This window comes from Thunnus albacares, chromosome 22 (genome assembly GCF_914725855.1).
Source record: "Thunnus albacares chromosome 22, fThuAlb1.1, whole genome shotgun sequence".
In the NCBI taxonomy this organism is placed as follows: Eukaryota; Metazoa; Chordata; class Actinopteri; order Scombriformes; family Scombridae; genus Thunnus; species Thunnus albacares.
Window position 1 is genome coordinate 691,644 of NC_058127.1, and position 27,002 is coordinate 718,645.

Consider the following 27,002-nt stretch of genomic DNA (forward strand, 5'->3'; position numbering starts at 1 on the left):
GGTAGTGAGCTGAGGTGAAAAAAATGCAAAGTTTGCAAAGGTTATATTGATGCCAAATTAACAAGAAGACTGTTGACATATGATTCCTTTTATCTTGTGTTTCTAGAGTTATGTGTTTTTGCAGACATGTAAGGAATTGTTAACACATCATATTTCTTAAAGGGGGTTTGGTGTAATATTCTCCCCGGAGAGCGCAGGAGCTTCAGTTTAATTCAAACTGCTAATATGTTTATATTTTTTAACATTTGTCACTACAGAAACACCAGGTATCTGCTAAAGTATGATAAGGTTATCTGTTGTTGACTGCTGTTAGTTAATGGTTTAATAATGTGTGTTTGTATTGATTACTGATGGTGGTCAGTATGCAGTAAATGGTTGCCCTTTGTGTGCGTGTTTTTTAAACTTTGATGTGCTTGATGGTGTTATTAATAACTCCTGAATCACATTAACATTTATTCACCTAGAAAAAGCTAATATTTCTCAGTATAATATGACTTCCTCTCTCCGTCAGCTGCTGTGTGTCTGCAGTGTATTGACTGGTTTTTCACAAGATTTCAGGCCAGTTGGAAGAATTAAACCTGTGACTTTCTGCCTTTGTATAATTATACTGTCAGGGTGGGTGAGTGGAGCAGGTGGACCCAAATGCAGAGACCGTAGGCAGGGACAATCCGATGCAGATATTTTTTAATGAAAAAGCAAAAAGTCATGGGAATGAACCAGAACTCAGGCAACACAGGAACATCGAACAGAAGCAGGACAAAAGCAGACAACTCAACAAAGACCGAACTGAAAACTGGACTATAAATACACAGGGAGTGATTGCAAATGAAACACAGGTGAGGGAAACGAGACACAGGTGAGACACATGAAATAATCAAACACAGGAAGTAAAGTGACCAGACACAAGGAGGAAATATTACAAAATAAAACAGGAACTAAAGGATTTGTCAGTGCCAGGAGGGAGTACTAACCCTTGTTCAGTTTTATCAATGAATCAGTCTCATAATCGTAAGTTCTTGTCCCAAACAGTGACCTCTATTTACTGCAGCCCAAAGAAACGACCAAGCACTTTTAGGATAAATGAAGACATTTATTAATAGATAAACGTCTTGAAGATACATGATAAAGTAAACAAACAGGTGACACAAAAAACACAGGAGGAACACACAAGGGAACAGAGAAAACCAAAACCAGGAAACAAAAGCAACACAAATGAAAGAGCCCCTCAAAAAGTCCAACTAAAAACAGAAAAAGTCTGAGGGCATCAGAAGGATAACAAAAACCAAAGAACAAAAACACAAAGAGTCCAAAAAACAGAAAAAGTCCTGGTAGGACGTGACATATACAAGCTGCTGCCTTAAGTACAGTATAGTTGGATTATGAGGAGATATTAGTGAAAATTGCATCATTAATTCAAGGCTTTGCTGGTAATGATCTTCTGGCAACATCAGGGAACTGACAGAGCCGGCTCCCTGAAAAGAGCCAAAGTGCCCATCACTAACCTCTGATACAGTACCTTGTGTTCATTTCAGCACAAATTAGGCTATGACAAAAAAAAAAACTAGAGCAAGACCAATTTATCAAAAGGAAGACTAGTGTACGTGCACACCAATAATTTTCATTGACAGTAACTAACTTTTAAGAGTCAAAGCCTAGAGTAACGCTGTCTTCTTTATTATCAATCGTCCTATCAGGAGAATGCAAGTAAAAGCAGGGAAGAGGCAGGAGGAGAGACAGGTAAAGCTGCAGTAAGTGAGGCGAGGAGAGAGAACGGTGTAAATGTAAACAAAATGTAAATGGCTGATTGTTTGAAAATCCTGTCATTCAGTACCACCGGACAGTGACCACAAGCATTTATGTTCAAATGCTGATATATGGCTCTAGATAGACTTGCATTATCATACCTTTTGATACCTCTCTGTGCTCATCAACACTGTTGCTTTCACTACATTCAGGAGGACAGCACAGCAGATTAGGGAGAGGCAAGTGGGACGGGGCCACGTGATAGGCCAGTATTAAGTGCAGGATAACTGAAATATTTAAGACTTCAGCCCCTTTGTTACACCTAGTTCAAAATATGATGTCTTTCTCCCTTTGGCTCTCACTGCAGTATTTCAATACACACAGCACTGTGGACAAACTAGAAATGGTGCCTTGAAATGGCATAGTAGCCTTATAATGTGATCGAATACCTCTACCGTTCATTTTCAAGACATCTCTGTGCTCATCAACATTGTTGCTTTCACTACATTCAGTAGGACATCACAGCAGAGCAGGGAGAGTCAGGTGGGATTTGTTGTTTCCGGCGTAGATGTAAAGTTGTTGCCAAACAGCTCACTGCTGTCTTGACCACATGTCAGAAACATTCCACCGAAACTGCTCCTCTCAGAGTTTCCAATGACACTGTGGATCACAGACTAATGACTGAAAGGCTCAGGTAATGTGTAGGTGTCTCAGGGAGCGCCCTGGATTGGTTCTCCTCCTACCTTGCAGACAGGAGTTTTTCTGTCTCTCTTGGTCCTTACTCATCCGAAACTGCTTGTCTTTCCTGTGGTGTGTTGCAAGGCTCTGTTCTGGGTCCTATTCTCTTTGCTCTCCCTAGGTCATGTTATCAGCAAATTTAGTGATCATTGTTATGCTGACAATTTTCATCTCTTTGTATCTTTTAAGCCTGATGTAGGAGTATCGATACTTTATTAATGAATTACCTCGTTATTGGGGCACCACCTCCTTTTTGGTAAGGATACGTCAGTGCCAGGAGGAAGCACTAACCCTCGTTCAGTTTAATCAATGAATCAGTCTCACAATCATAAGTTCTTGTCCCAAACAGTGACCTCTGTTTACTGCAGCTCAAAGAAACAACTGAACACTTTAAGGATAAATGAAGACATTTATTAATAGATAAACGTCTTGAGGATACATGATACAGCATAGATAATATAATATATACAGATAATATACAGAAAATAATACATAAAAAGAAAGGAAATAAATAAATAAATAAGGCCTAAAAATGATAATAAAAATAATAAAATGATTCAGCAAGAGTGGCTCGAAGTGCGTGACTCGAGGCTTAACGTGTTGTACCGGGGAATGCTAAGAGAAGAGCTAATTCAACTTCTCTAAAGAAAATCTTTAATTTTAACGTTATTCGACATCAACCCTTGATCACTAAGCCATGTTATGCCTTACTGTTGAAGTGTCTCGTCATGGTAGAGGCGTCATCTTGGCAGGTCCAGAGTTGTTTGACGCAGCATCACCAGCAGTGTTGAAGTGGAAGAGCCCGGATCAGCTGTGGGCTGTGGAGCATCTCAGTGGATGCAGAGGCGTTGAATGCCGGTAAAGAATCAGGCTGTTTCAGGCTGCTCTGGCAGAGTCTTCAGGACGGCTTCACTTCTGGGTTGCAGTCTTGCTCTCAGAGAGCAGTTTCAAGTGTTCTTCTTCTGGAGTTTAAGTTGCAGATTCAGGCTTTTGGTTGGCTAGTAGAAACTTGACTTGAGTGCTGAATAAAGTTTAGTCTGACTACACAAGTCTTCAGCCGCGTCTACTTCAAAATAAAATACTGCACATGTTTACTTCAAATTAAGTTACTATATGTGGAAATACAAGACTTAATGTTACTAATGAAACAAAACAAATTAACTTGTTGCAATAAAAGATTAAACACGGATATATTTGGTTGAAACACAAATAAAAGAGACGTCTTAAAAATGTCCGAGTTCTTGGAGGCCAGCTCAGAGGAATCTCTTTGAGGATGTTTTTATAAGTTAGAAGAAAAACAGGGGAAGTTTTAGTGATGTTGCTCTGAGTTATTGATGAATATTCAGTGTTTTTGTACTAGGGGCTTCAGGTGATGCTGGTGCTTTGCAGCCTGCATCTCCTGAAGTAAAGGAATTTGGGGAAATCTAATTCTGAGTTTTTACATGAAAACACTTCATGTCACTGTTGCCTTTTATTTCACATTAAAGCTGTAAACACATTATTTTCATAGTGTCCAAGCATTCATGATATTTTCTGATTGATAACGGTTAAGCAGTTTATATAGGTTTCACAATAAGTCAGTTCTTCTAATAACAAACATTAACCTTCATATTAACACCTCATGATATCTAGTCATACAACCTGCATTGACTCAACTTTCTCAAACCATCTACTAAAATAAAGTTTATACTAAAGTGAAAGGAAATAAAGTTCTGCAACACTTATGTGATTAGATTATTTTCAGAAACATATTTAAATATAAGTTGAACATAACTCTTTATAATATAAAAACATTCAACGTGACTATTGTTTAACTATAAAAGAAAACTTTAAATTCAAATCCTTCAAACATTATATCTTTACTTTCTATTACTTCAGAAACTTCATTCTTTCAATACAACTACTTATCAAATTTAACTACTAAAATATGATTGTCTATGAGGTTAATAGATCACAAATTAAACACTTCAAATACAAATACATGGTTATCAAACATCCATAAACTATTAACATAAAAGGGAATTTAACTCTTGTCAATAGAGGACAGTATCGTTACCTGTAGTATAAAAGGATAATGCAATCTAACGCCTGGGACACACTGGATGCATGAGTAGCATGTGTGCGTCACAGAACCTCTTGCTTTTCATTTCTGCGCCCATGTTAACAGATTAGAGCAGCCACACAGCTGCGTCGCGTCATTTAGAGATTTGAGGTCTCGCCTATTTTCTCCATGTGACACAAGTGATTCTCAGCAGAAATAGACAGGGCACACGATCGAAAGACAAAATTTTTCATTTATTAATGAAAAAAGCAAAAAGTCATCGGAACAAACCAGAATGCAGGAGACACAGGAACATTGAACCAAAAGCAGGACAGAAACAGGACAAAAGCAGACAACTCAACAAAGACCGAACTGAAAACTGGACTATAAATACACAGGAAGTGATTGCAAATGAAACACAGGTGAGGGAAACGAGACACAGGTGAGGCACATGAAATAATCAAACACAGGAAGTAAAGTGACCAGACACAAGGAGGAAATATTACAAAATAAAACAGGAACTAAAGTAAACAAACAGGTGACACAAAAAACACGGGAGGAACACACAAGGGAACAGAGAAAACCAAAACCAGGAAACAAAAGCAACACAAATGAAAGAGCCCCTCAAAAAGTCCAACTAAAAACAGAAAAAGTCTGAGGGCATCAGAAGGATAACAAAAACCAAGGAAGTCAAAAGAACAAAAACACCAAGAGTCCAAAAAACAGAAAAAGTCCTGGTAGGATGTAACAATTACACCTGTTTTAAGTTCTTTGAATTGGCTTCCCAACCGTTTTAGGATCCATGTTAAGGTTCTTGTTATTATATACAGAGGCCTGCATGGACAGCCACCTGAGTACATCATCGTCGCCAGTAGGTCACTCAGGTCATCCAACCAGGACCTGCTGGCTGCCCGTCGCTCGTGACTGAAAACTAAAGGTGATTGTGCCTTCGCATTTGTGGCTCCAACACTATGGAACTCTCTTCCTGTACATATACGGTCAGCAGTCTCTATAGAAGCTTTTATAAAACTATTGAGGACCCATCTTTTTGAATTGGCTTTTGTGTCATCTTGAGTTGTGTGTGATGTGTAATGATCATTTGTTCATGTGTTTCTTCTTGAGGTGCCTTACTGCCTTTGTTTTTTATGTTAATTTTAACTTGTGGCATATGTTTTTATGGTCTTATTTTTTAACTTTTATTCCTGTGAAGCACTTTGTGAATTTCATTTCTGTGAAAGATGCTATACTATACTAAATAAACTTATTAAGTGATATGCAGGAAATGGAAATACGTCAGGGAGGAGAACTGAAATAGTTTAAAGAAGTATGATCCCAGTGAATAGGCGATGTCCTCTGATGTCACAATTGAGTTGATATCCTGTGACCATCTGTCTGTTGGTGACCTATTATTGATGTCTAAGAAAGTAGGAATTGTGTTTAAGAAGGCCGTCGATCCAATGACCTGTTTAGAACGTCCACAAAAGTCTACCCATATATCTTGCCAATGAACTATTATAGATGGTTGCAGACTTTACATATGCTATTGGTCGGGCCATGAATATCTTTTGAACAACTTTTGTCATCATTTGGTCATCTTTCAAAACATTAATTCTCAACCATGAGGGATGTAGATTGCGTCCATCCACGTTGAATAAATGTCAAAATGTTCTCTCTCTCAATTCAATCCAGTTCAATTCAATAAGCTTTATTGGCATGAATGTCAGATGAACAATATTGCCAAAGCATCTCTCTCTCTCACTTGATGCAGAGCCTTTTATTTTATTTTTCATGACTGATGGTGGCCCCTCAGAGTTTAATCCTGGGATCAGCGAGGGATGCCATTTCCTAGAAATGATCTCAGAATCAGAATCGGGTTTATTGCCAAGTATGTTTTCCAATACAAGGAATTTGTCTTGGTGTTTTGGTGCATAACAATGAACATAGCAAGGGAAGAATAAAAAACAGAAAAAAGAAAGTACTGTAAAATAAATAAATAAAAATAAACAAAGGTCAGGAATACAATATAGTAGAAAAATGTGCACTAAAATATATGAAAAGATATAAGAAATAAGAAAAATCATAATAAAGAATATAAAAATTATTTACAATATAATTATATATATAATATAATAATAATATTATATTCTGAAAATGAAGCTGTACAGTTTGCAAAAACACGTCCATAATCTGTGAATGTTGTGGGTACTTGCATTTGGGATGAACATTACTTCCTGTTTTGCCAACCGTTCCCTGACAAATTTTACATATCACTTTAGTTGACATTGAATTATTTTATGCACCTTTTGTCTACCATGCTGGTGCTGCTCAAGCTTCATCTGGTTGTTATGAGAGGAAGGAGAGAAATAATAGATGTGTCCTATGAGGATTATTACTGCTTACTTTAGTGTGATTCTGTTTGTTGTTGATGTGGGGTGGAAGTACTATTCTTTTAAGTTTTGTGTGAGAACTGCATACTGGAGAAGATGAGGTTCTAGTAAATTGTTGCCGATGTGAATGTGCATGTTGAATGTCCTAGGCAGGGTGCTAGAACAGTGTAGATATTCACAGGTTTTTCTTGATGTTTAATTTTTAGGAGTGGTCTGACACCACCTTCAGGAGGACCCCAATTCAGCCAAACATTCAGTTTCCCAAGTCTTTATTTGGAAATATTTAGAGGTCCTTCAAGTACTCCTGGTTTAAAGACTATCCATGGCTCAAATGGGACTCTAAAGTAGAGAGAGCATGCTGTCATAGCTGTAGAATGGCTGAAAAGCTGAATCTTTTTACATTTTCGAAGTTGAGTCAGGAAGCTTTTGTTTCTGATGGGTTTAGGAATTGGGCCAAGGCCAAAATGAGATTTAAATCACATGAAAACTCACATACTCATAAGGAAGCAACCTTAAAGTTTTCCAGCTACATTTCCAATGAGTCTGTTCTCCTGACACTCAAGACAAAAGAGCTTCAAGAAACTGAAAAGTGAAGAGTGGCATTACTGAAGGTCGTAGGATAGACCTTAGAGGCTACACAGAGGAAAACAGCAATTTGAACCAACTACTGATGCTACGGGCTCAAGACTCACAGGATCTTTCTGACTGGCTCCAACGTAAGTACAAGTGGCTGGAACCCTCTTTACATCCTCTATCAGCAGTACATTGGAAAACTGTCAAATATCAGAAATATCAGAACATCACAAAGGGTGTGCCAGAAGTAAGGCAGCTGGTCGTGTGGAACAGTTAAAATCTTTTGAAGTCTTACTTGGCCTGATGATATGCAAGAAGGTATTTGCAAGATCAGAGATGGTCAGCAAGGTTTTGCAAACCAAAACAACCCCATTTTGTAAAGCAAGGGAGGCTACTGACTGCCTCAAAGAAAATCTGCATCACATGAAGTTGGATCCCTCCTTTGATGGTCTGTAGGAGTGTCTGTCTGTTCGAAAAACTTGACATTGATGAGCCCACCATGCCTAGAACATGATGGACACCAAGATTAGTTGAGCATGAAGACTGTGATGATCCTGACACATACAGCAGTGCAAAACAGCTCTACAGATTCAATCATTGGGACCCAATGATTTCAGTGATGGTGAAGATGCTTGAGGAGAGGTTTTATAACCTGTACACCACAGTAAATGCCAGTCTGGAGAGTCTAATTGTGAGAACAATCGAGAAGGAAAACTGCACTGAGGACCTAGAGGTTGTGCTCAAACACTATGCAGGTGACTTTGACCTGCATCAGTTGAAACTTTAACTGAGCATATTGCCCACCCTGATAAATATCAACCAAACACAAGCAATACCGAGATGGTGAAAACAACAATTGCTAAAATAAAAATCTAGGGGATGCTGGCAGACTTTTCAACGAGGTCAGGACACTGCTGAAAATACTGTTAGTCTTGCCAAGCTCATCAGCCTCAGCTGAGAGGAGCTTCTCAGCACTTAGGAGGCTGAAGACATATCTGAGAAGCACAATGTCACAAACGAGACTTAATAGTGTACTTGTCCTACTCAACAGGATGAAACTGACCATTTGGAACATTATGCTGTTGCTCAACAATTTGCTGTCAAGAATGCGAAGCATCAAAACGTATTTGGGGGGTTCAAGAAATAAATTAGAAGGAAATGATGTTGTGTCCCTACATGCTTCTAACTGAAGTGATGAATGTGATTGTGCTGAACAAATGTTCAAACAAATGTTTATAAAACAAAAATATTTCCATGTTTCCAGATATCATGATGTATATGAATGTAGAAGCTGTTGTTGTCAAACTTGTTGTTTGAGTCATTGATGATTTTTCTGGTCATAAATACATTCATGTTTGTATGTGCATGGCCAAAATTATTTGTGCACTTTTAGGCCGATTTTTATGTTTGTTTGTGTACTTCCTGCATCTATCCAATGTTTTATCCACTGACATGAAAATAAAGTGATCATTATTATGATTATTCTGTCATTTTCTCATACAGGGTAAATGAGAGGTGCAAGTTTACTCTAAGAGGTAGTTTTGCAGTAAGGTCTAGTCTCAACTAAAATGGCCCTTTTAAGTCTTGAGGAGCGAAAGTCACCTTCTGAGTTGTGCATTAAAATAGTACATGATTTGAGATAATATAGGTTAAAATTATCTGCTTGTGAAGTAATGATTATTCCTGTATAACATTACAACTCAACTATAAATCAACTACTGGTGCTACTGAGAATAGCTACCATAAGAACCAGTGTGTAAAATAAACAGGTGGGATTGGAATTAGATAGTTGTTGTGAGTCCATTTCATTCATCCAGTTTGTTTGTACTTTGTTGCAATTGTTGGTCTTTCAAGATGCCTATTGATATTGATAATAGCAACCATCAGGTTTAACATTGTTTAACCAGGTTTAATTATCCAAATCATATTGTGATGTGTTGTAAGACTATTTCATTTATATAAATTGTTCTTGTTTGTCCTTGTTTGACCTTGTGTAACGGGTATAGGTTGGACCCAATAGCAGCACAAATGACACAGGTATAAACTTTGCAGTCTTTATTTCACATGATGTCAGGGCAATATTAGCACGGTCAGAGAAACACAGTTTTTGAACCCCGATCTTCCACTCCCACAGCAGACAAAGACCAGGGAACAGGCAGGCAGAACTCAGAGTCAGGGACAGAAGGCTGGTGGGTTTACCGGGGCAGAGACGAGGGGCGATGGTCGAAGACAAGCTGATCAGAAACCGGGAAGGCAGTCCAGTGAAGATAGCAAGATGACTGAGCATAGTAGTGTAGACAATCTGACAAGGAGGGAGTGGCCGAGGCAGCTTATATACTGGCTGATTGCAGATGATGAGCAGGTGGGAGCGCCAGGTGAAGGTGGTTGAACTAATGAGGGGTGTGGCAGAGCAGAGAGTGAGACTGAATGATTGGATGATTGGATGATTCCCACAGCAACAGGTGAGGGGGAGAGCAGACTCTGACAGAACCCTCCCCTCAAGGGATGGCTCCCGACATCCCTAAAAAGGCACTATAAACAGGGCAGGAGATGGGACTACAACTCCTGGGAGTCGGACCAGTCCATTTCCTCAGCCGGGTGGGTGGAGGGGGTCTGGTGGAGGGATTCTCCATCATCTGTAGCTTCCCCCAAGGAACGGTCCCCCAGAGGCCGGTCTGGTGGAGGCAAAGTGCGCGCTCCCCGACGGGCAGGCATCTTAGCTGGCTGGTCAGGATGACACCGATGAAAATCAGCAATGAGGTTGGAGTCGACGATGAAACGAGCAGGAACCCAGGATCTCTCTTCCGGGCCATACCCCTCCCAGTCCACCAAGTACTGAAGGCCTCTCCCCCGCCGGCGGGAGCGCATCAGGCGATGCACCGTGTAGACTGGACCCCCGTCAACAATGCGTGGAGGAGGTGGTGGCGGTGCTGCAGGGACCAAGGGACTGTCATGGACCGGCTTCACCTTGGAGACATGGAAGGTTGGATGGACGCGCATAGAGCGCGGGAGCTTCAACCGTACTGCAACGGGGTTGATGACTTTCTGTATAGTGAAGGGTCCAATGTGTTTAGGTGCCATCTTCCTGGATTCCACATGGAGGGGCAGGTCTCGGGTGGAGAGCCACACTCGCTGACCCGCTTGGTAAGTAGGTGCAGGGGTGCGGCGGCGGTTGGCGGCGGCAGTGTAGCGGTCCACAGACCGAAGGAGGATGGAACGGGCCCGGAGCCAGGTTCTGCGGCAGCGGCGGATGAAGGCTTGGACAGACGGGCAGGAAACCTCCTTCTCCTGGGTGGGGAACAACGGTGGTTGATAGCCGTATGCACATTGGAAAGGAGAGAGGCCGGTGGCAGAGCAGATGAGGGAGTTGTGGGCATATTCTACCCACAACAGCTGTGAGGACCAGGAGGAGGGGTTCTGGGAGGCCATGCACCGCAGGGCCGTTTCCAACTCCTGGTTCATGTGCTCCGTTTGCCCATTGGTCTGAGGGTGGAAGCCGGAGGACAGACTGGCGGTGGCACCCAGGAGACTGCAGAACTCTCTCCAAAAAACAGAGGCAAATTGAGGCCCACGGTCTGACACCACATCGACAGGGAGGCCATGAAGACGGAATATGTGGAGCAGGACCAACTGAGCAGTTCTCTTGGCTGAAGGGAGCTTGGGCAGAGGCACAAAGTGGGCCATTTTACTGAAGCGGTCCACAATGGTCAGGATGACAGTATGGCCTTCAGAAGAGGGAAGGCCTGTCACAAAGTCCATGGAGATGTGGGACCACGGGCGGTGGGGAACAGGAAGAGGCTGCAGAAGTCCTGCTGGGACCCGGCGGGAGGTCTTGTGTTGATTACAGACCGGGCAGGCTTTGACGAAGTCCTGGGTGTCCTCTTTCAAGCTGGGCCACCAGAAGCGCTGGAGGAGGGCGTGCTGTGTCCGTCGAGCACCAGGGTGGCAGGAGAGCTTGGAGGAGTGGGCCCACTGCAGCACCTCTGACCTCAAGGCTGGAGGGACGAACAAGCAGTTTGGCGGGCAGGAGCTGGGACCAGGCTGTCCCTCAGCCACTGCTCTCACCCTCTCCTCGATGTCCCAGGTCACCGCGGCGATAAGACAGGACCCAGGGAGGATGGGCTCTGGCCCCTTTCCAGATTCCTCCGCTCTCTGGAATTGCCGGGACAGGGCGTCGGGCTTGGCATTACGAGACCCAGGGCGGTAGGAGAGGGTGAAGTTGAACCGGGCAAAGAACAGGCACCAACGGGCTTGGCGGGAATTCAGTCTCTTAGCCGATTGGATGTACTCCAAGTTCTTGTGGTCAGTCCAGACCAGAAAAGGTTCTTTGGTACCCTCCAACCAATGCCGCCACTCTTCAAGAGCCATCTTCACCGCCAGCAGCTCTCTGTTGCCAATATCATAATTCCTCTCGGCAGGCGACAAACGCCGAGAGAAGAAAGCACATGGGTGGAGCTTCTGGTCAGTGGCAGAGCGCTGGGACAGGACAGCCCCTATCCCCACATCAGAGGCATCCACCTCCACAATGAACTGGCGATTAGGGTCGGGCATCTGAAGGATGGGTGCTGAGGTGAACCGTGTCTTGAGAGTTTGGAAGGCTTTGTCAGTGGAAGGTGACCACTGAAAAGGCACCTTGGAGGAGGTCAGGGCGGTGAGAGGAGCTGCCACGGAGCTGTAATTGCGGATGAAGCGGCGGTAGAAATTGGCAAAACCCAGGAAGCACTGAAGCTGTTTGCGGGACTCAGGAACAGACCAGGAGGTGACGGCAGAGACTTTAGCTGGGTCCATCTGTACACTGTCTTTTGCGACTATGTACCCCAGGAAAGACACTGAGGAGGCATGGAACTCACACTTCTCAGCTTTAACAAACAGGGAGTTCTCAAGGAGGCGCTGGAGGACGGCTTGGACATGGTGAATGTGATCATCTCTGGACTGGGAGAAGATGAGAATGTCATCCAGGTAGACAAAGACGAACCGTTGATCATGTCTCGAAGAACGTCGTTTACCAGGGCCTGGAAAACGGCGGGGGCATTGGTGAGGCCGAATGGCATGACGAGGTACTCGTAGTGCCCTGTCGGGGTGTTGAAGGCCGTCTTCCACTCGTCTCCCTCTCTGATGCGGACAAGGTGATAGGCGTTGCGCAGGTCGAGCTTGGTGAAAATGGTGGCCCCCTGGAGCAGCTCGAAGGCGGAGGAGATGAGTGGCAGCGGGTACCTGTTCTTGATAGTGATGTCATTTAGCCCTTGGTAGTCAATGCAGGGTCTCAGGGTCTTGTCCTTCTTCTCCACGAAGAAAAAACCCGCCCCGGCAGGAGAGGAAGAAGGACGGATGAGACCCGCAGCCAGAGAGTCATTGATATAAGTCTCCATGGCCTTTCTCTCGGGCTCAGACAAGGAGTACAGGCGCCCCTTGGGGGGTGAAGTCCCAGGCAAGAGGTCAATAGCGCAGTCGTAGGGACGGTGCGGAGGCAGAGATGTGGCTTTGGCTTTACTGAAGACCAGGCAGAAGTCATGGTACTCCAGCGGCACCCTGGAGAGATCAGGCGAGGAGCTGGGGCTGGGGGAGTGGAGTGGCAAGGAGGCTTGCTGCAGGCACCTGAGATGACAGGAGGGGCTCCACCCTTGAATGGCCCCCGTGACCCAGTCGATGTGAGGGTTGTGAAGACGGAGCCAAGGATACCCCTGGATGAGAGGCAGACGGAGTGAGCTCAGGATGTGAAACTGGATTGTTTCGTGGTGGTTGCCAGAGAGCAGCAGATGGACAGGGGAGGTTTGATGTGTGACGTTGCCCAAGATGTGTCCATCTAGGGCTCTAGCGGGAACCGGTTGTGGCAAGGGAACCCGCCCGAGCCCCAACTGAAGGGCCAGCTCCTCGTCAATGATGCAGGCATCAGCCCCAGAGTCAATGAAGGTAGCCATGGTGTGGGGACCGTCCGGAAGGAGGAGCCGGGCCTGGAGCAGAGCTCTTTGGGGACGGGGAGACACTAGGGAAGTTGGGCTCACCAGGATCTCCCCCATTACTGATGAGCCCTGGCTTTTGCTGGACATCTCGAGATGAAGTGCCCTGCTGCTCCACAGTAAAGGCAGAGGTTGGCCTTACGGCGATGCTCCTTCTCCTCTGGGGTGAGGGAGGTGCGTCCCAGCTGCATAGGCTCAGGATCCCCTGTCTGCAGAGCTGAGGAGGAGGCAGAGTTGGCTGCAACGGCACCCCCATGGGAGCGGGACGGCAGAGGGCGATGGCCTCCCCCTTGACGCTTCTCTCGTCGCCGGGCCTGGATGCGGAGGTCGATGCGGGTGGCCAACTCAACCACCCCATCCAACGTGGTGGGCAGGTCATGGGAAACCAGTTCATCCTTGATGTAGTCGGCCAACCCGTGGAGGAATGCGTCACAGAGGGCCGAGTTGTTCCACTTTCTTCGGCTGGCTCTGGTGCGAAAGTCTATGGAGTAGTCTGCCACTGTTCTCTCGCCCTGTTTCAGTCCAATCAGACCTCCGATTGCCTCAGGACCACAGGTATCCAAAGCCAAACACCTTACGAAGCTCTGTGGCAAACAGGTCAAAGGAAGCACAGGCTGGTGACCGTCTCTCCCACTCGGCTGTCCCCCATAACCGAGCTCTGCCCGTCAGATGGTTGATGACGAATGCAACCTTCGCTCCCTCAGTGGCGAAGGTGCGGGGCTGCAGAGCAAACAGGAGAGAGCAGTTGGTGAGGAAAGGGCCACAGGTCTCTCGGTCACCCTCGTAGCGCTCCGGGATTCCCACCTGGGGCTCAGGGGCATCCATGGGTGGCAAAGGGGCTGGAGCAAGTGCAGGAGCGGTAGCAGGCGGAGCAGGAGGAGAAGCAGCCCCAGAGGCTTGAGGGGCTTGGGTTAGCAGGGCTGTTAACTGCTGCAGCTGTCCAGCTAACATTGTTAGCGCCTGCTCGTGGGCTGCTGCTGCCTGTTTGGTTTCAGTCACTGCTGCTGTCATCATGGCCTCATGTTGTTGAAGGACACCTTCAATCCTTTCAAGGCGACTCAGCGGTGAGGGTTCGTGCGCTGGATCCATAATTGGTCAGATTGTACTGTAACGGGTATAGGTTGGACCCAATAGCAGCACAAATGACACAGGTATAAACTTTGCAGTCTTTATTTCACATGATGTCAGGGCAATATTAGCACGGTCAGAGAAACACAGTTTTTGAACCCCGATCTTCCACTCCCACAGCAGACAAAGACCAGGGAACAGGCAGGCAGAACTCAGAGTCAGGGACAGAAGGCTGGTGGGTTTACCGGGGCAGAGACGAGGAGCGATGGTCGAAGACAAGCTGATCAGAAACCGGGAAGGCAGTCCAGTGAAGATAGCAAGATGACTGAGCATAGTAGCGTAGACAATCTGACAAGGAGGGAGTGGGCCGAGGCAGCTTATATACTGGCTGATTGCAGATGATGAGCAGGTGGGAGCGCCAGGTGAAGCTGGTTGAACTAATGAGGGGTGTGGCAGAGCAGAGAGTGAGACTGAATGATTGGATGATTACCACAGCAACAGGTGAGGGGGAGAGCAGACTCTGACACCTTGAAGGGGGCTAGTAGCTTGCAACCTACTAACATAATGATTTTATAAATATAATTTCAAATATGAAATAGCCATTCTTCTAATATTCATTTCCTGTCCTGGTCCAGCCAATTATACACTGTTCTTGATGCATTCTTGGTTTTCAATCTAGACTAGTGCAGGTGGCTGTTTCTTGACTGAATCCAAGAGGTTAGGTGGTGTAGAAGTGCTGGAAATTTGTTTTAAAGTACTAAATTAAATTACTATTAATTTTTTTTTCTGTTGGAGTACCCCCAGACCCACCCGCCAATTATGTATCTTTACAAGTTTGCAAGTTACAAGGTTCCTTATGTGATCCTTTCTGTTTGCAGGAGGTTTAGATGGTCTGGTCAGTGAGGAGTTTGAGACTCTCACTTGTATATTATTGGCCAGCATTCCTGGGGGGTTGAAGAAAGAGCTGGTTGGTTGTTTGAGTCTTGTGCTGTCTGCCTTGGAGACATGAAGGGACTTTACCCTACAGCACTCAGAAGAAATGAATACAAGCTCCCTAAAAACCACTGACATATAGACACTGGAGAGAGAAGATGGCGGAAAAGAGAAAACCAATCTATGTGATCTGTTAAAAGGGTGCGTACTTACTAACGATAGATGATAAATACTCTAAATACATGATTTATTAGTGTACACCTTCCAAACACATGGGAACCCGTGGATGTATAATATACAGGGAAGCCTACCCAGAGACAGAGTGAAAGGGAAGCTGGCTTCATACATGATGGGGCTTCAATCACAGTCAAACATGTAAAACTAGTTCTGCCAGAGCTCCAGCTGAGCTCTTCACATGCAGTGCACTTACAGTAGCTGTTATGGATGTCATGTACTGCAGCGGGTCACAGAAAAAGCCACAGATTTACAACATTTTCACAAATCAAGTGTGATGAAAAGCTACAGTGGTACATAATAATAATAATAATAATAATAATAATAATAATAATAATAATAATAATAATAGTAATAATAATAATAATAACTTTATTTCATACATTTCATTCATTTCATACAAAATGCAGCTCAAAGTGCTTCACATCAATGAGGACATAAAATGAACATAAAACATGTAAATGCACAAAGAGGGAAAATAAAACATTTTAATAAAAGATGAAATAAGTGAAAATAGAATATATATAAAATAAAATAAAATTAAATTAAAAACAAGTTAAACCATAGAGTACATAGAATGTATAAAATCAAGTTAAAAAGAAGTGCAGTTGTGTTTAAGTGTGAAGCAGTTGAGACAAAGCTAGTTAAAGGCTGAGGTGAAGAAAAAGGTTTTTAGCTTTTAGTGAGCTTCTTCCCTGATATCTATCAGTAGTGTGTTTCATAGTTTTGGGGTGTAACTGACAAAGGCTGCATCCCTGATTTTCAGCTGTTGCTGGAATCTCCAATAAACCAGCAGCAGATGATTGCAGGGAGTTAGCAATGTAGCTTTGTCCTATGTAAGGAGCAGGACCTTAGAGTCAATTCTAAATGTTACAGGAAGTCAATGCAGAGCAGCTAAAACGGGACTAATGTGTTCTCTCCTCTTGGTTCTGCTTAATAGCTGTTTGAATGAGCTGAAGTCTCTCAGTGTTTTTTTGGGAGGTCAATAAAAAGTGCATTACAGTAATCAAGTCAGCTTGAAATGAAGGCATGAATCAGTTTTTCTGCATTTTTTTGATTTATAAATGGTTGTACTTTAGGTGTTTCTAAGGTGCAAAATGATGTTTTCATCACCTTGTTAATGTGGGACCTGAAGCTCACATCTGAATCTAAGATAACGCCAAGATTTGTAACCTCAGATTTAATCCAGGGAGTTAATTTCCTCAGATTATTAAACAACATTTCTCTTTTTGTTTTTGGGCAGACTAGAAGAACTTCAATTTTGTCCTCATTTAACTTTGAGAAATTATTGCTCATCCATTTATTTATTGCCAGAAGAAGACGGGTAGTAATGGATTTTATAGCTGCAGCATCATTTGGTTCAGCAGAGATGTACAATTGTGTGTCATCTGTGTAACTATGGAAACATACATTGTGCTCTCTGATGATGTCACCAAATGACAGTATGTACAGTGAGAATAATAATGGACCAAGGCAGTTGTCATGTTCCTCAGACACATGATCTCCAAGACTGACATAAAACTTTCTCCCTTTGATGTATGTTTTGAACCAGTTTAATACAGTCATAAAGACCAACCCACCTTTTCAGATGATTGATTAGATTATCCTGGTCAATCGTGTCAAACACTGCACTTAGGTCTAAGAGGATGAGAATTGAGACCTTATTTTCATCAGAGTTCAGTCTGAGGTCTCTGATTAACTTGGTGAAAGCAGTTTCAGTGCAGTGGTTTGTTCTTAAGTCTGACTGAAATTCCTCCAGGATGTTGTTTTCTTTAAGAAAGGAATTTATTTGGACTGAAACTATCTTTTCAAGTATCTTACTAATGAATGGAAGGGTGGATATCGACCTATAACTGGTCAGTGCATTACTATCTAAGTTGGGTTTCTTTAGTGATGGTTTAACAACAGCAGGCATCTGGAAAGATGTCTGTTTGAAGAGATGTGACTTGAAACACTGTCAAACACCTGCTTAAAAAATGCTGTAGGTACAGGGTCAATACATGAGGTGGAGGAGTTACATTTACTGACAGTCTTGCAAAGCTCAGTTAATGTTACACAGGACAGAAGAGTTTGGAAATGATCTCAGCTGAATCTGGATTGTAGATATGATGGAGAGGAATGTGAAAACAGAAAAGACAATATTATTACAACATTACAGCTGACATTGAATCAGTTGTGTGTATGGTTGTGTTTTATTTTACTGTATAAATTACTACTAAATGCAGCATTATTGATGATAACTGTGTTTCTGTTAAGATCCTCCTTCCAATCCCATCATCTACATCAGAGACAATCTGGAGCTTGGAGCCCAAAATACGCTGATCTGTCATGTGACTGGTTTCTTCCCTGCTCCTGTTAAAGTCTACTGGACCAAGAACAGAGAGAACGTGACTGAAGGAACCAGCACCAATGTTCCCTTCCCCAACAAAGACGGTTCCTTCAGCCAGATCTTCAGACTGGAGTTCATCCCACAGCAGGGAGACATCTACAGCTGTAGAGTGACTCACCCAGCACTGACCCAACCACTGACCAGGTTCTGGGGTGAGAAACTCTATTAATATCTGTTTCCAGATGTTGAGGTGAAGCAGTGTGTTAATGTTTCTGTGTTTCTGTCTCCAGATGTTGAGGTGAAGCAGTGTGTTAATGTTTCTGTGTTTCTGTCTCCAGATGTTGAGGTGAAGCAGTGTGTTAATGTTTCTGTGTTTCTGTCTCCAGATGTTGAGGTGAAGCAGTGTGTTAATGTTTCTGTGTGTTTCTGTCTCCAGATGTTGAGGTGCAGCAGTGTGTTAATGTTTCTGTGTTTCTGTCTCCAGATGTTGATATGAAGCAGTGTGTTAATGTTTCTGTGTGTTTCTGTCTCCAGATGTTGAGGTGAAGCAGTGTGTTAATGTTTCTGTGTGTTTCTGTCTCCAGATGTTGAGATGAAGCAGTGTGTTAATGTCTCTGTGTTTCTGTCTCCAGATGTTGAGATGAAGCAGCGTGTTAATGTTTCTGTGTGTTTCTGTCTCCAGATGTTGAGGTGAAGCAGTGTGTTAATGTTTCTGTGTTTCTGTCTCCAGATGTTGAGGTGAAGCAGTGTGTTAATGTTTCTGTGTTTCTGTCTCCAGATGTTGAGGTGAAGCAGTGTGTTAATGTTTCTGTGTGTTTCTGTCTCCAGATGTTGAGGTGAAGCAGTGTGTTAATGTTTCTGTGTTTCTGTCTCCAGATGTTGAGGTGAAGCAGTGTGTTAATGTTTCTGTGTTTCTGTCTCCAGATGTTGAGGTGAAGCAGTGTGTTAATGTTTCTGTGTGTTTCTGTCTCCAGATGTTGAGGTGAAGCAGTCTGTTAATGTTTCTGTGTGTTTCTGTCTCCAGATGTTGAGATGAAGCAGTGTGTTAATGTTTCTGTGTGTTTCTGTCTCCAGATGTTGAGATGAAGCAGTGTGTTAATGTTTGTGTGTTTCTGTCTCCAGATGTTGAGGTGAAGCAGTGTGTTAATGTTTGTGTGTTTCTGTCTCCAGATGTTGAGGTGAAGCAGTGTGTTAATGTTTCTGTGTTTCTGTCTCCAGATGTTGAGGTGAAGCAGTGTGTTAATGTTTGTGTGTTTCTGTCTCCAGATGTTGAGATGAAGCAGTGTGTTAATGTTTGTGTGTTTCTGTCTCCAGATGTTGAGATGAAGCAGTGTGTTAATGTTTGTGTGTTTCTGTCTCCAGATGTTGAGGTGAAGCAGTGTGTTAATGTTTCTGTGTTTCTGTCTCCAGATGTTGAGGTGAAGCAGTGTGTTAATGTTTCTGTGTGTTTCTGTCTCCAGATGTTGAGGTGAAGCAGTGTGTTAATGTTTCTGTGTTTCTGTCTCCAGATGTTGAGGTGCAGCAGTGTGTTAATGTTTCTGTGTTTCCGTCTCCAGATGTTGAGGTGAAGCAGTGTGTTAATGTTTCTGTGTTTCTGTCTCCAGATGTTGAGATGAAGCAGTGTGTTAATGTTTGTGTGTTTCTGTCTCCAGATGTTGAGGTGAAGCAGTGTGTTAATGTTTCTGTGTTTCTGTCTCCAGATGTTGAGGTGAAGCAGTGTGTTAATGTTTCTGTGTGTTTCTGTCTCCAGATGTTGAGATGAAGCAGTGTGTTAATGTTTCTGTGTGTTTCTGTCTCCAGATGTTGAGATGAAGCAGTGTGTTAATGTTTCTGTGTGTTTCTGTCTCCAGATGTTGAGATGAAGCAGTGTGTTAATGTTTCTGTGTGTTTCTGTCTCCAGATGTTGAGGTGAAGCAGTGTGTTAATGTTTCTGTGTTTCTGTCTCCAGATGTTGAGGTGAAGCAGTGTGTTAATGTTTCTGTGTGTTTCTGTCTCCAGATGTTGAGGTGAAGCAGTGTGTTAATGTTTCTGTGTTTCTGTCTCCAGATGTTGAGGTGCAGCAGTGTGTTAATGTTTCTGTGTGTTTCTGTCTCCAGATGTTGAGGTGAAGCAGTGTGTTAATGTTTCTGTGTTTCTGTCTCCAGATGTTGAGATGAAGCAGTGTGTTAATGTTTCTGTGTGTTTCTGTCTCCAGATGTTGAGATGAAGCAGTGTGTTAATGTTTCTGTGTGTTTCTGTCTCCAGATGTTGAGGTGAAGCAGTGTGTTAATGTTTCTGTGTTTCTGTCTCCAGATGTTGAGATGAAGCAGCGTGTTAATGTTTCTGTGTTTCTGTCTCCAGATGTTGAGGTGCAGCAGTGTGTTAATGTTTCTGTGTTTCTGTCTCCAGATGTTGAGGTGAAGCAGTGTGTTAATGTTTCTGTGTTTCTGTCTCCAGATGTTGAGGTGCAGCAGTGTGTTAATGTTTCTGTGTTTCCGTCTCCAGATGTTGAGGTGAAGCAGTGTGTTAATGTTTCTGTGTTTCTGTCTCCAGAGGTTGAGATGAAGCAGTGTGTTAATGTTTGTGTGTTTCTGTCTCCAGATGTTGAGGTGAAGCAGTGTGTTAATGTTTCTGTGTTTCTGTCTCCAGATGTTGAGGTGAAGCAGTGTGTTAATGTTTCTGTGTGTTTCTGTCTCCAGATGTTGAGATGAAGCAGTGTGTTAATGTTTCTGTGTGTTTCTGTCTCCAGATGTTGAGATGAAGCAGTGTGTTAATGTTTCTGTGTGTTTCTGTCTCCAGATGTTGAGATGAAGCAGTGTGTTAATGTTTCTGTGTGTTTCTGTCTCCAGATGTTGAGGTGAAGCAGTGTGTTAATGTTTCTGTGTGTTTCTGTCTCCAGATGTTGAGGTGAAGCAGTGTGTTAATGTTTCTGTGTGTTTCTGTCTCCAGATGTTGAGGTGAAGCAGTGTGTTAATGTTTCTGTGTTTCTGTCTCCAGATGTTGAGGTGCAGCAGTGTGTTAATGTTTCTGTGTTTCCGTCTCCAGATGTTGAGGTGAAGCAGTGTGTTAATGTTTCTGTGTTTCTGTCTCCAGATGTTGAGATGAAGCAGTGTGTTAATGTTTGTGTGTTTCTGTCTCCAGATGTTGAGGTGAAGCAGTGTGTTAATGTTTCTGTGTTTCTGTCTCCAGATGTTGAGGTGAAGCAGTGTGTTAATGTTTCTGTGTGTTTCTGTCTCCAGATGTTGAGATGAAGCAGTGTGTTAATGTTTCTGTGTGTTTCTGTCTCCAGATGTTGAGATGAAGCAGTGTGTTAATGTTTCTGTGTGTTTCTGTCTCCAGATGTTGAGATGAAGCAGTGTGTTAATGTTTCTGTGTGTTTCTGTCTCCAGATGTTGAGGTGAAGCAGTGTGTTAATGTTTCTGTGTTTCTGTCTCCAGATGTTGAGGTGAAGCAGTGTGTTAATGTTTCTGTGTGTTTCTGTCTCCAGATGTTGAGGTGAAGCAGTGTGTTAATGTTTCTGTGTTTCTGTCTCCAGATGTTGAGATGAAGCAGTGTGTTAATGTTTCTGTGTGTTTCTGTCTCCAGATGTTGAGATGAAGCAGTGTGTTAATGTTTCTGTGTGTTTCTGTCTCCAGATGTTGAGGTGAAGCAGTGTGTTAATGTTTCTGTGTTTCTGTCTCCAGATGTTGAGATGAAGCAGCGTGTTAATGTTTCTGTGTTTCTGTCTCCAGATGTTGAGGTGCAGCAGTGTGTTAATGTTTCTGTGTTTCTGTCTCCAGATGTTGAGGTGAAGCAGTGTGTTAATGTTTCTGTGTGTTTCTGTCTCCAGATGTTGAGGTGAAGCAGCGTGTTAATGTCTCTATGTTTCTGTCTCCAGATGTTGAGATGAAGCAGTGTGTTAATGTTTCTGTGTTTCTGTCTCCAGATGTTGAGGTGAAGCAGTGTGTTAATGTTTCTGTGTTTCTGTCTCCAGATGTTGAGGTGAAGCAGTGTGTTAATGTTTCTGTGTTTCTGTCTCCAGATGTTGAGGTGCAGCAGTGTGTTAATGTTTCTGTGTTTCCGTCTCCAGATGTTGAGGTGAAGCAGTGTGTTAATGTTTCTGTGTTTCTGTCTCCAGATGTTGAGATGAAGCAGTGTGTTAATGTTTGTGTGTTTCTGTCTCCAGATGTTGAGGTGAAGCAGTGTGTTAATGTTTCTGTGTTTCTGTCTCCAGATGTTGAGGTGAAGCAGTGTGTTAATGTTTCTGTGTGTTTCTGTCTCCAGATGTTGAGATGAAGCAGTGTGTTAATGTTTCTGTGTGTTTCTGTCTCCAGATGTTGAGGTGAAGCAGTGTGTTAATGTCTCTGTGTTTCTGTCTCCAGATGTTGAGGTGAAGCAGTGTGTTAATGTTTCTGTGTGTTTCTGTCTCCAGATGTTGAGATGAAGCAGTGTGTTAATGTTTCTGTGTGTTTCTGTCTCCAGATGTTGAGGTGAAGCAGTGTGTTAATGTCTCTGTGTTTCTGTCTCCAGATGTTGAGGTGAAGCAGTGTGTTAATGTTTCTGTGTGTTTCTGTCTCCAGATGTTGAGATGAAGCAGTGTGTTAATGTTTCTGTGTGTTTCTGTCTCCAGATGTTGAGATGAAGCAGTGTGTTAATGTTTCTGTGTGTTTCTGTCTCCAGATGTTGAGATGAAGCAGTGTGTTAATGTTTCTGTGTGTTTCTGTCTCCAGATGTTGAGGTGAAGCAGTGTGTTAATGTTTCTGTGTGTTTCTGTCTCCAGATGTTGAGATGAAGCAGTGTGTTAATGTTTCTGTGTGTTTCTGTCTCCAGATGTTGAGGTGAAGCAGTGTGTTAATGTTTCTGTGTTTCTGTCTCCAGATGTTGAGGTGAAGCAGTGTGTTAATGTTTCTGTGTGTTTCTGTCTCCAGATGTTGAGATGAAGCAGTGTGTTAATGTTTCTGTGTGTTTCTGTCTCCAGATGTTGAGATGAAGCAGTGTGTTAATGTTTCTGTGTGTTTCTGTCTCCAGATGTTGAGGTGAAGCAGTGTGTTAATGTTTCTGTGTTTCTGTCTCCAGATGTTGAGGTGAAGCAGTGTGTTAATGTTTCTGTGTGTTTCTGTCTCCAGATGTTGAGGTGAAGCAGTGTGTTAATGTTTCTGTGTTTCTGTCTCCAGATGTTGAGGTGCAGCAGTGTGTTAATGTTTCTGTGTTTCCGTCTCCAGATGTTGAGGTGAAGCAGTGTGTTAATGTTTCTGTGTTTCTGTCTCCAGATGTTGAGATGAAGCAGTGTGTTAATGTTTGTGTGTTTCTGTCTCCAGATGTTGAGGTGAAGCAGTGTGTTAATGTTTCTGTGTTTCTGTCTCCAGATGTTGAGGTGAAGCAGTGTGTTAATGTTTCTGTGTGTTTCTGTCTCCAGATGTTGAGATGAAGCAGTGTGTTAATGTTTCTGTGTGTTTCTGTCTCCAGATGTTGAGATGAAGCAGTGTGTTAATGTTTCTGTGTGTTTCTGTCTCCAGATGTTGAGATGAAGCAGTGTGTTAATGTTTCTGTGTGTTTCTGTCTCCAGATGTTGAGGTGAAGCAGTGTGTTAATGTTTCTGTGTTTCTGTCTCCAGATGTTGAGGTGAAGCAGTGTGTTAATGTTTCTGTGTGTTTCTGTCTCCAGATGTTGAGGTGAAGCAGTGTGTTAATGTTTCTGTGTTTCTGTCTCCAGATGTTGAGGTGCAGCAGTGTGTTAATGTTTCTGTGTGTTTCTGTCTCCAGATGTTGAGGTGAAGCAGTGTGTTAATGTTTCTGTGTTTCTGTCTCCAGATGTTGAGATGAAGCAGTGTGTTAATGTTTCTGTGTGTTTCTGTCTCCAGATGTTGAGATGAAGCAGTGTGTTAATGTTTCTGTGTGTTTCTGTCTCCAGATGTTGAGGTGAAGCAGTGTGTTAATGTTTCTGTGTTTCTGTCTCCAGATGTTGAGATGAAGCAGTGTGTTAATGTTTCTGTGTTTCTGTCTCCAGATGTTGAGGTGCAGCAGTGTGTTAATGTTTCTGTGTTTCTGTCTCCAGATGTTGAGGTGAAGCAGTGTGTTAATGTTTCTGTGTGTTTCTGTCTCCAGATGTTGAGGTGAAGCAGCGTGTTAATGTCTCTATGTTTCTGTCTCCAGATGTTGAGATGAAGCAGTGTGTTAATGTTTCTGTGTTTCTGTCTCCAGATGTTGAGGTGAAGCAGTGTGTTAATGTTTCTGTGTTTCTGTCTCCAGATGTTGAGGTGCAGCAGTGTGTTAATGTTTCTGTGTTTCCGTCTCCAGATGTTGAGGTGAAGCAGTGTGTTAATGTTTCTGTGTTTCTGTCTCCAGATGTTGAGATGAAGCAGTGTGTTAATGTTTGTGTGTTTCTGTCTCCAGATGTTGAGGTGAAGCAGTGTGTTAATGTTTCTGTGTTTCTGTCTCCAGATGTTGAGGTGAAGCAGTGTGTTAATGTTTCTGTGTTTCTGTCTCCAGATGTTGAGATGAAGCAGTGTGTTAATGTTTCTGTGTTTCTGTCTCCAGATGTTGAGGTGAAGCAGCGTGTTAATGTTTCTGTGTTTCTGTCTCCAGATGTTGAGGTGCAGCAGTGTGTTAATGTTTCTGTGTGTTTCTGTCTCCAGATGTTGAGATGAAGCAGTGTGTTAATGTTTCTGTGTGTTTCTGTCTCCAGATGTTGAGGTGCAGCAGTGTGTTAATGTTTCTGTGTTTCTGTCTCCAGATGTTGAGGTGAAGCAGTGTGTTAATGTTTCTGTGTTTCTGTCTCCAGATGTTGAGGTGAAGCAGTGTGTTAATGTTTCTGTGATTCTGTCTCCAGATGTTGAGGTGAAGCAGTGTGTTAATGTTTCTGTGATTCTGTCTCCAGATGTTGAGGTGAAGCAGTGTGTTAATGTTTCTGTGATTCTGTCTCCAGATGTTGAGGTGAAGCAGTGTGTTAATGTTTCTGTGATTCTGTCTCCAGATGTTGAGGTGAAGCAGTGTGTTAATGTTTCTGTGATTCTGTCTCCAGATGTTGAGGTGCAGCAGTGTGTTAATGTCTCTGTGTGTTTCTGTCTCCAGATGTTGAGGTGAAGCAGTGTGTTAATGTTTCTGTGTGTTTCTGTCTCCAGATGTTGAGGTGAAGCAGTGTGTTAATGTTTCTGTGTTTCTGTCTCCAGGTGTTGAGGTGCAGCAGTGTGTTAATGTTTCTGTGTTTCTGTCTCCAGATGTTGAGGTGAAGCAGTGTGTTAATGTTTCTGTGTTTCTGTCTCCAGATGTTGAGGTGCAGCAGTGTGTTAATGTTTCTGTGTTTCTGTCTCCAGATGTTGAGGTGAAGCAGTGTGTTAATGTTTCTGTCTCCAGATGTTGAGGTGCAGCAGTGTGTTAATGTTTCTGTGTTTCTGTCTCCAGATGTTGAGGTGAAGCAGTGTGTTAATGTTTCTGTCTCCAGATGTTGAGGTGAAGCAGTGTGTTAATGTTTCTGTGATTCTGTCTCCAGATGTTGAGATGAAGCAGTGTGTTAATGTTTCTGTGTTTCTGTCTCCAGATGTTGAGGTGAAGCAGCGTGTTAATGTTTCTGTGTTTCTGTCTCCAGATGTTGAGGTGAAGCAGTGTGTTAATGTTTCTGTGTTTCTGTCTCCAGATGTTGAGGTGAAGCAGTGTGTTAATGTTTCTGTGTTTCTGTCTCCAGATGTTGAGATGAAGCAGTGTGTTAATGTTTCTGTGTGTTTCTGTCTCCAGATGTTGAGATGAAGCAGTGTGTTAATGTTTCTGTGTGTTTCTGTCTCCAGATGTTGAGGTGAAGCAGTGTGTTAATGTTTCTGTGTGTTTCTGTCTCCAGATGTTGAGATGAAGCAGTGTGTTAATGTTTCTGTGTTTCTGTCTCCAGATGTTGAGGTGAAGCAGTGTGTTAATGTTTCTGTGTTTCTGTCTCCAGATGTTGAGGTGCAGCAGTGTGTTAATGTTTCTGTGTGTTTCTGTCTCCAGGTGTTGAGGTGAAGCAGTGTGTTAATGTTTCTGTGTTTCTGTCTCTAGATGTTGAGATGAAGCAGTGTGTTAATGTTTCTGTGTTTCTGTCTCCAGATGTTGAGGTGCAGCAGCGTGTTAATGTCTCTGTGTTTCCTGTCTGCAGATGTTGAGGTGAAGCAGCCAGGTGTTGGACCTGCAGTGTTTTGTGGACTGGGTCTGACTGTCGGTCTGCTCGGTGTGGCAGCTGGAACCTTCTTCCTCATCAAAGGAAACGAGTGCAGCTGATTTGCTGGGGCTGATGATGTCATGTAAACCAGCTGTTATCATGGCTGTGCATCTCATGTTTAAATCAGGCTTTAGTGTACGACAGGATTTCACTTTTATATCAGTTATGTAAATCTTTTTCCAAGAAATGTAGTCTGTGTGTTTCTTTAGTGATTTACAGGTGAAATGAATTAAACTGTTCATTGAAACTGGGCCAAAATACTTTGATAACTCACATTTTGTTATAAGTTCAGTTTGTATAACAACTGTTCAAACATCATTCTGATAACTGATATACTGCTGCATCCTGTATAGTTATTAAAAAGCTGTTGAAACAGTTGTTATACAGGATGAACCTCTACTGTCTGTGTGATGTTTGCTGTATCAATACTGTTGGTATGACACTTAAATTTCCCTCTGGATTAATAAAATATTTCTAATTCTTATCTTCTACATCTGGTTTTGTCACTAAAAACCCACACAGAGCGTTCTGAGCTGTGATCACCTGATCCAATAATAAACTGACACTTTGTAAAAAAACAGAAAGTAAAATCCACAAATGTCTGCTCAGTTGAATCTATTTCATTTCCATTAAATCCTGCTGCTCTGTTTCCTGGTAAAGAAATTAATTACACTTTTATGTTCATGTGGTTAAGATTTCTATGAAATGATGTTTTTAATATAATTACAATGCTAAATCAGTGATTGGTAGTTTATTGATTTACAACTAGATGTTACTAAATGCTAAGTAATTCAGGTTGTTTGATTGTTAATCAGCACTTTGAGCTACATTAATGTTTCTCTTTTAATCAGACTGTC

General features: G+C 42.8%; 1 protein-coding gene across 1 annotated transcript in view; it reads left to right on the forward strand.

The window, feature by feature from the left end:
* LOC122973781 (RLA class II histocompatibility antigen, DP alpha-1 chain-like) overlaps positions 1–26,629 on the forward strand; it is a 32,903-nt gene extending 6,274 nt beyond the window's left edge. Inside the window, exons 3-4 of the mRNA XM_044341516.1 lie at positions 17,931–18,215; positions 26,083–26,629. Of these exons, the coding sequence (XP_044197451.1) occupies positions 17,931–18,215; positions 26,083–26,204 (407 nt within the window). The 3' untranslated portion in view covers positions 26,205–26,629. The remainder of the gene's footprint in view (positions 1–17,930; positions 18,216–26,082) is intronic.
* Positions 26,630–27,002: the final 373 nt, after the last annotated feature.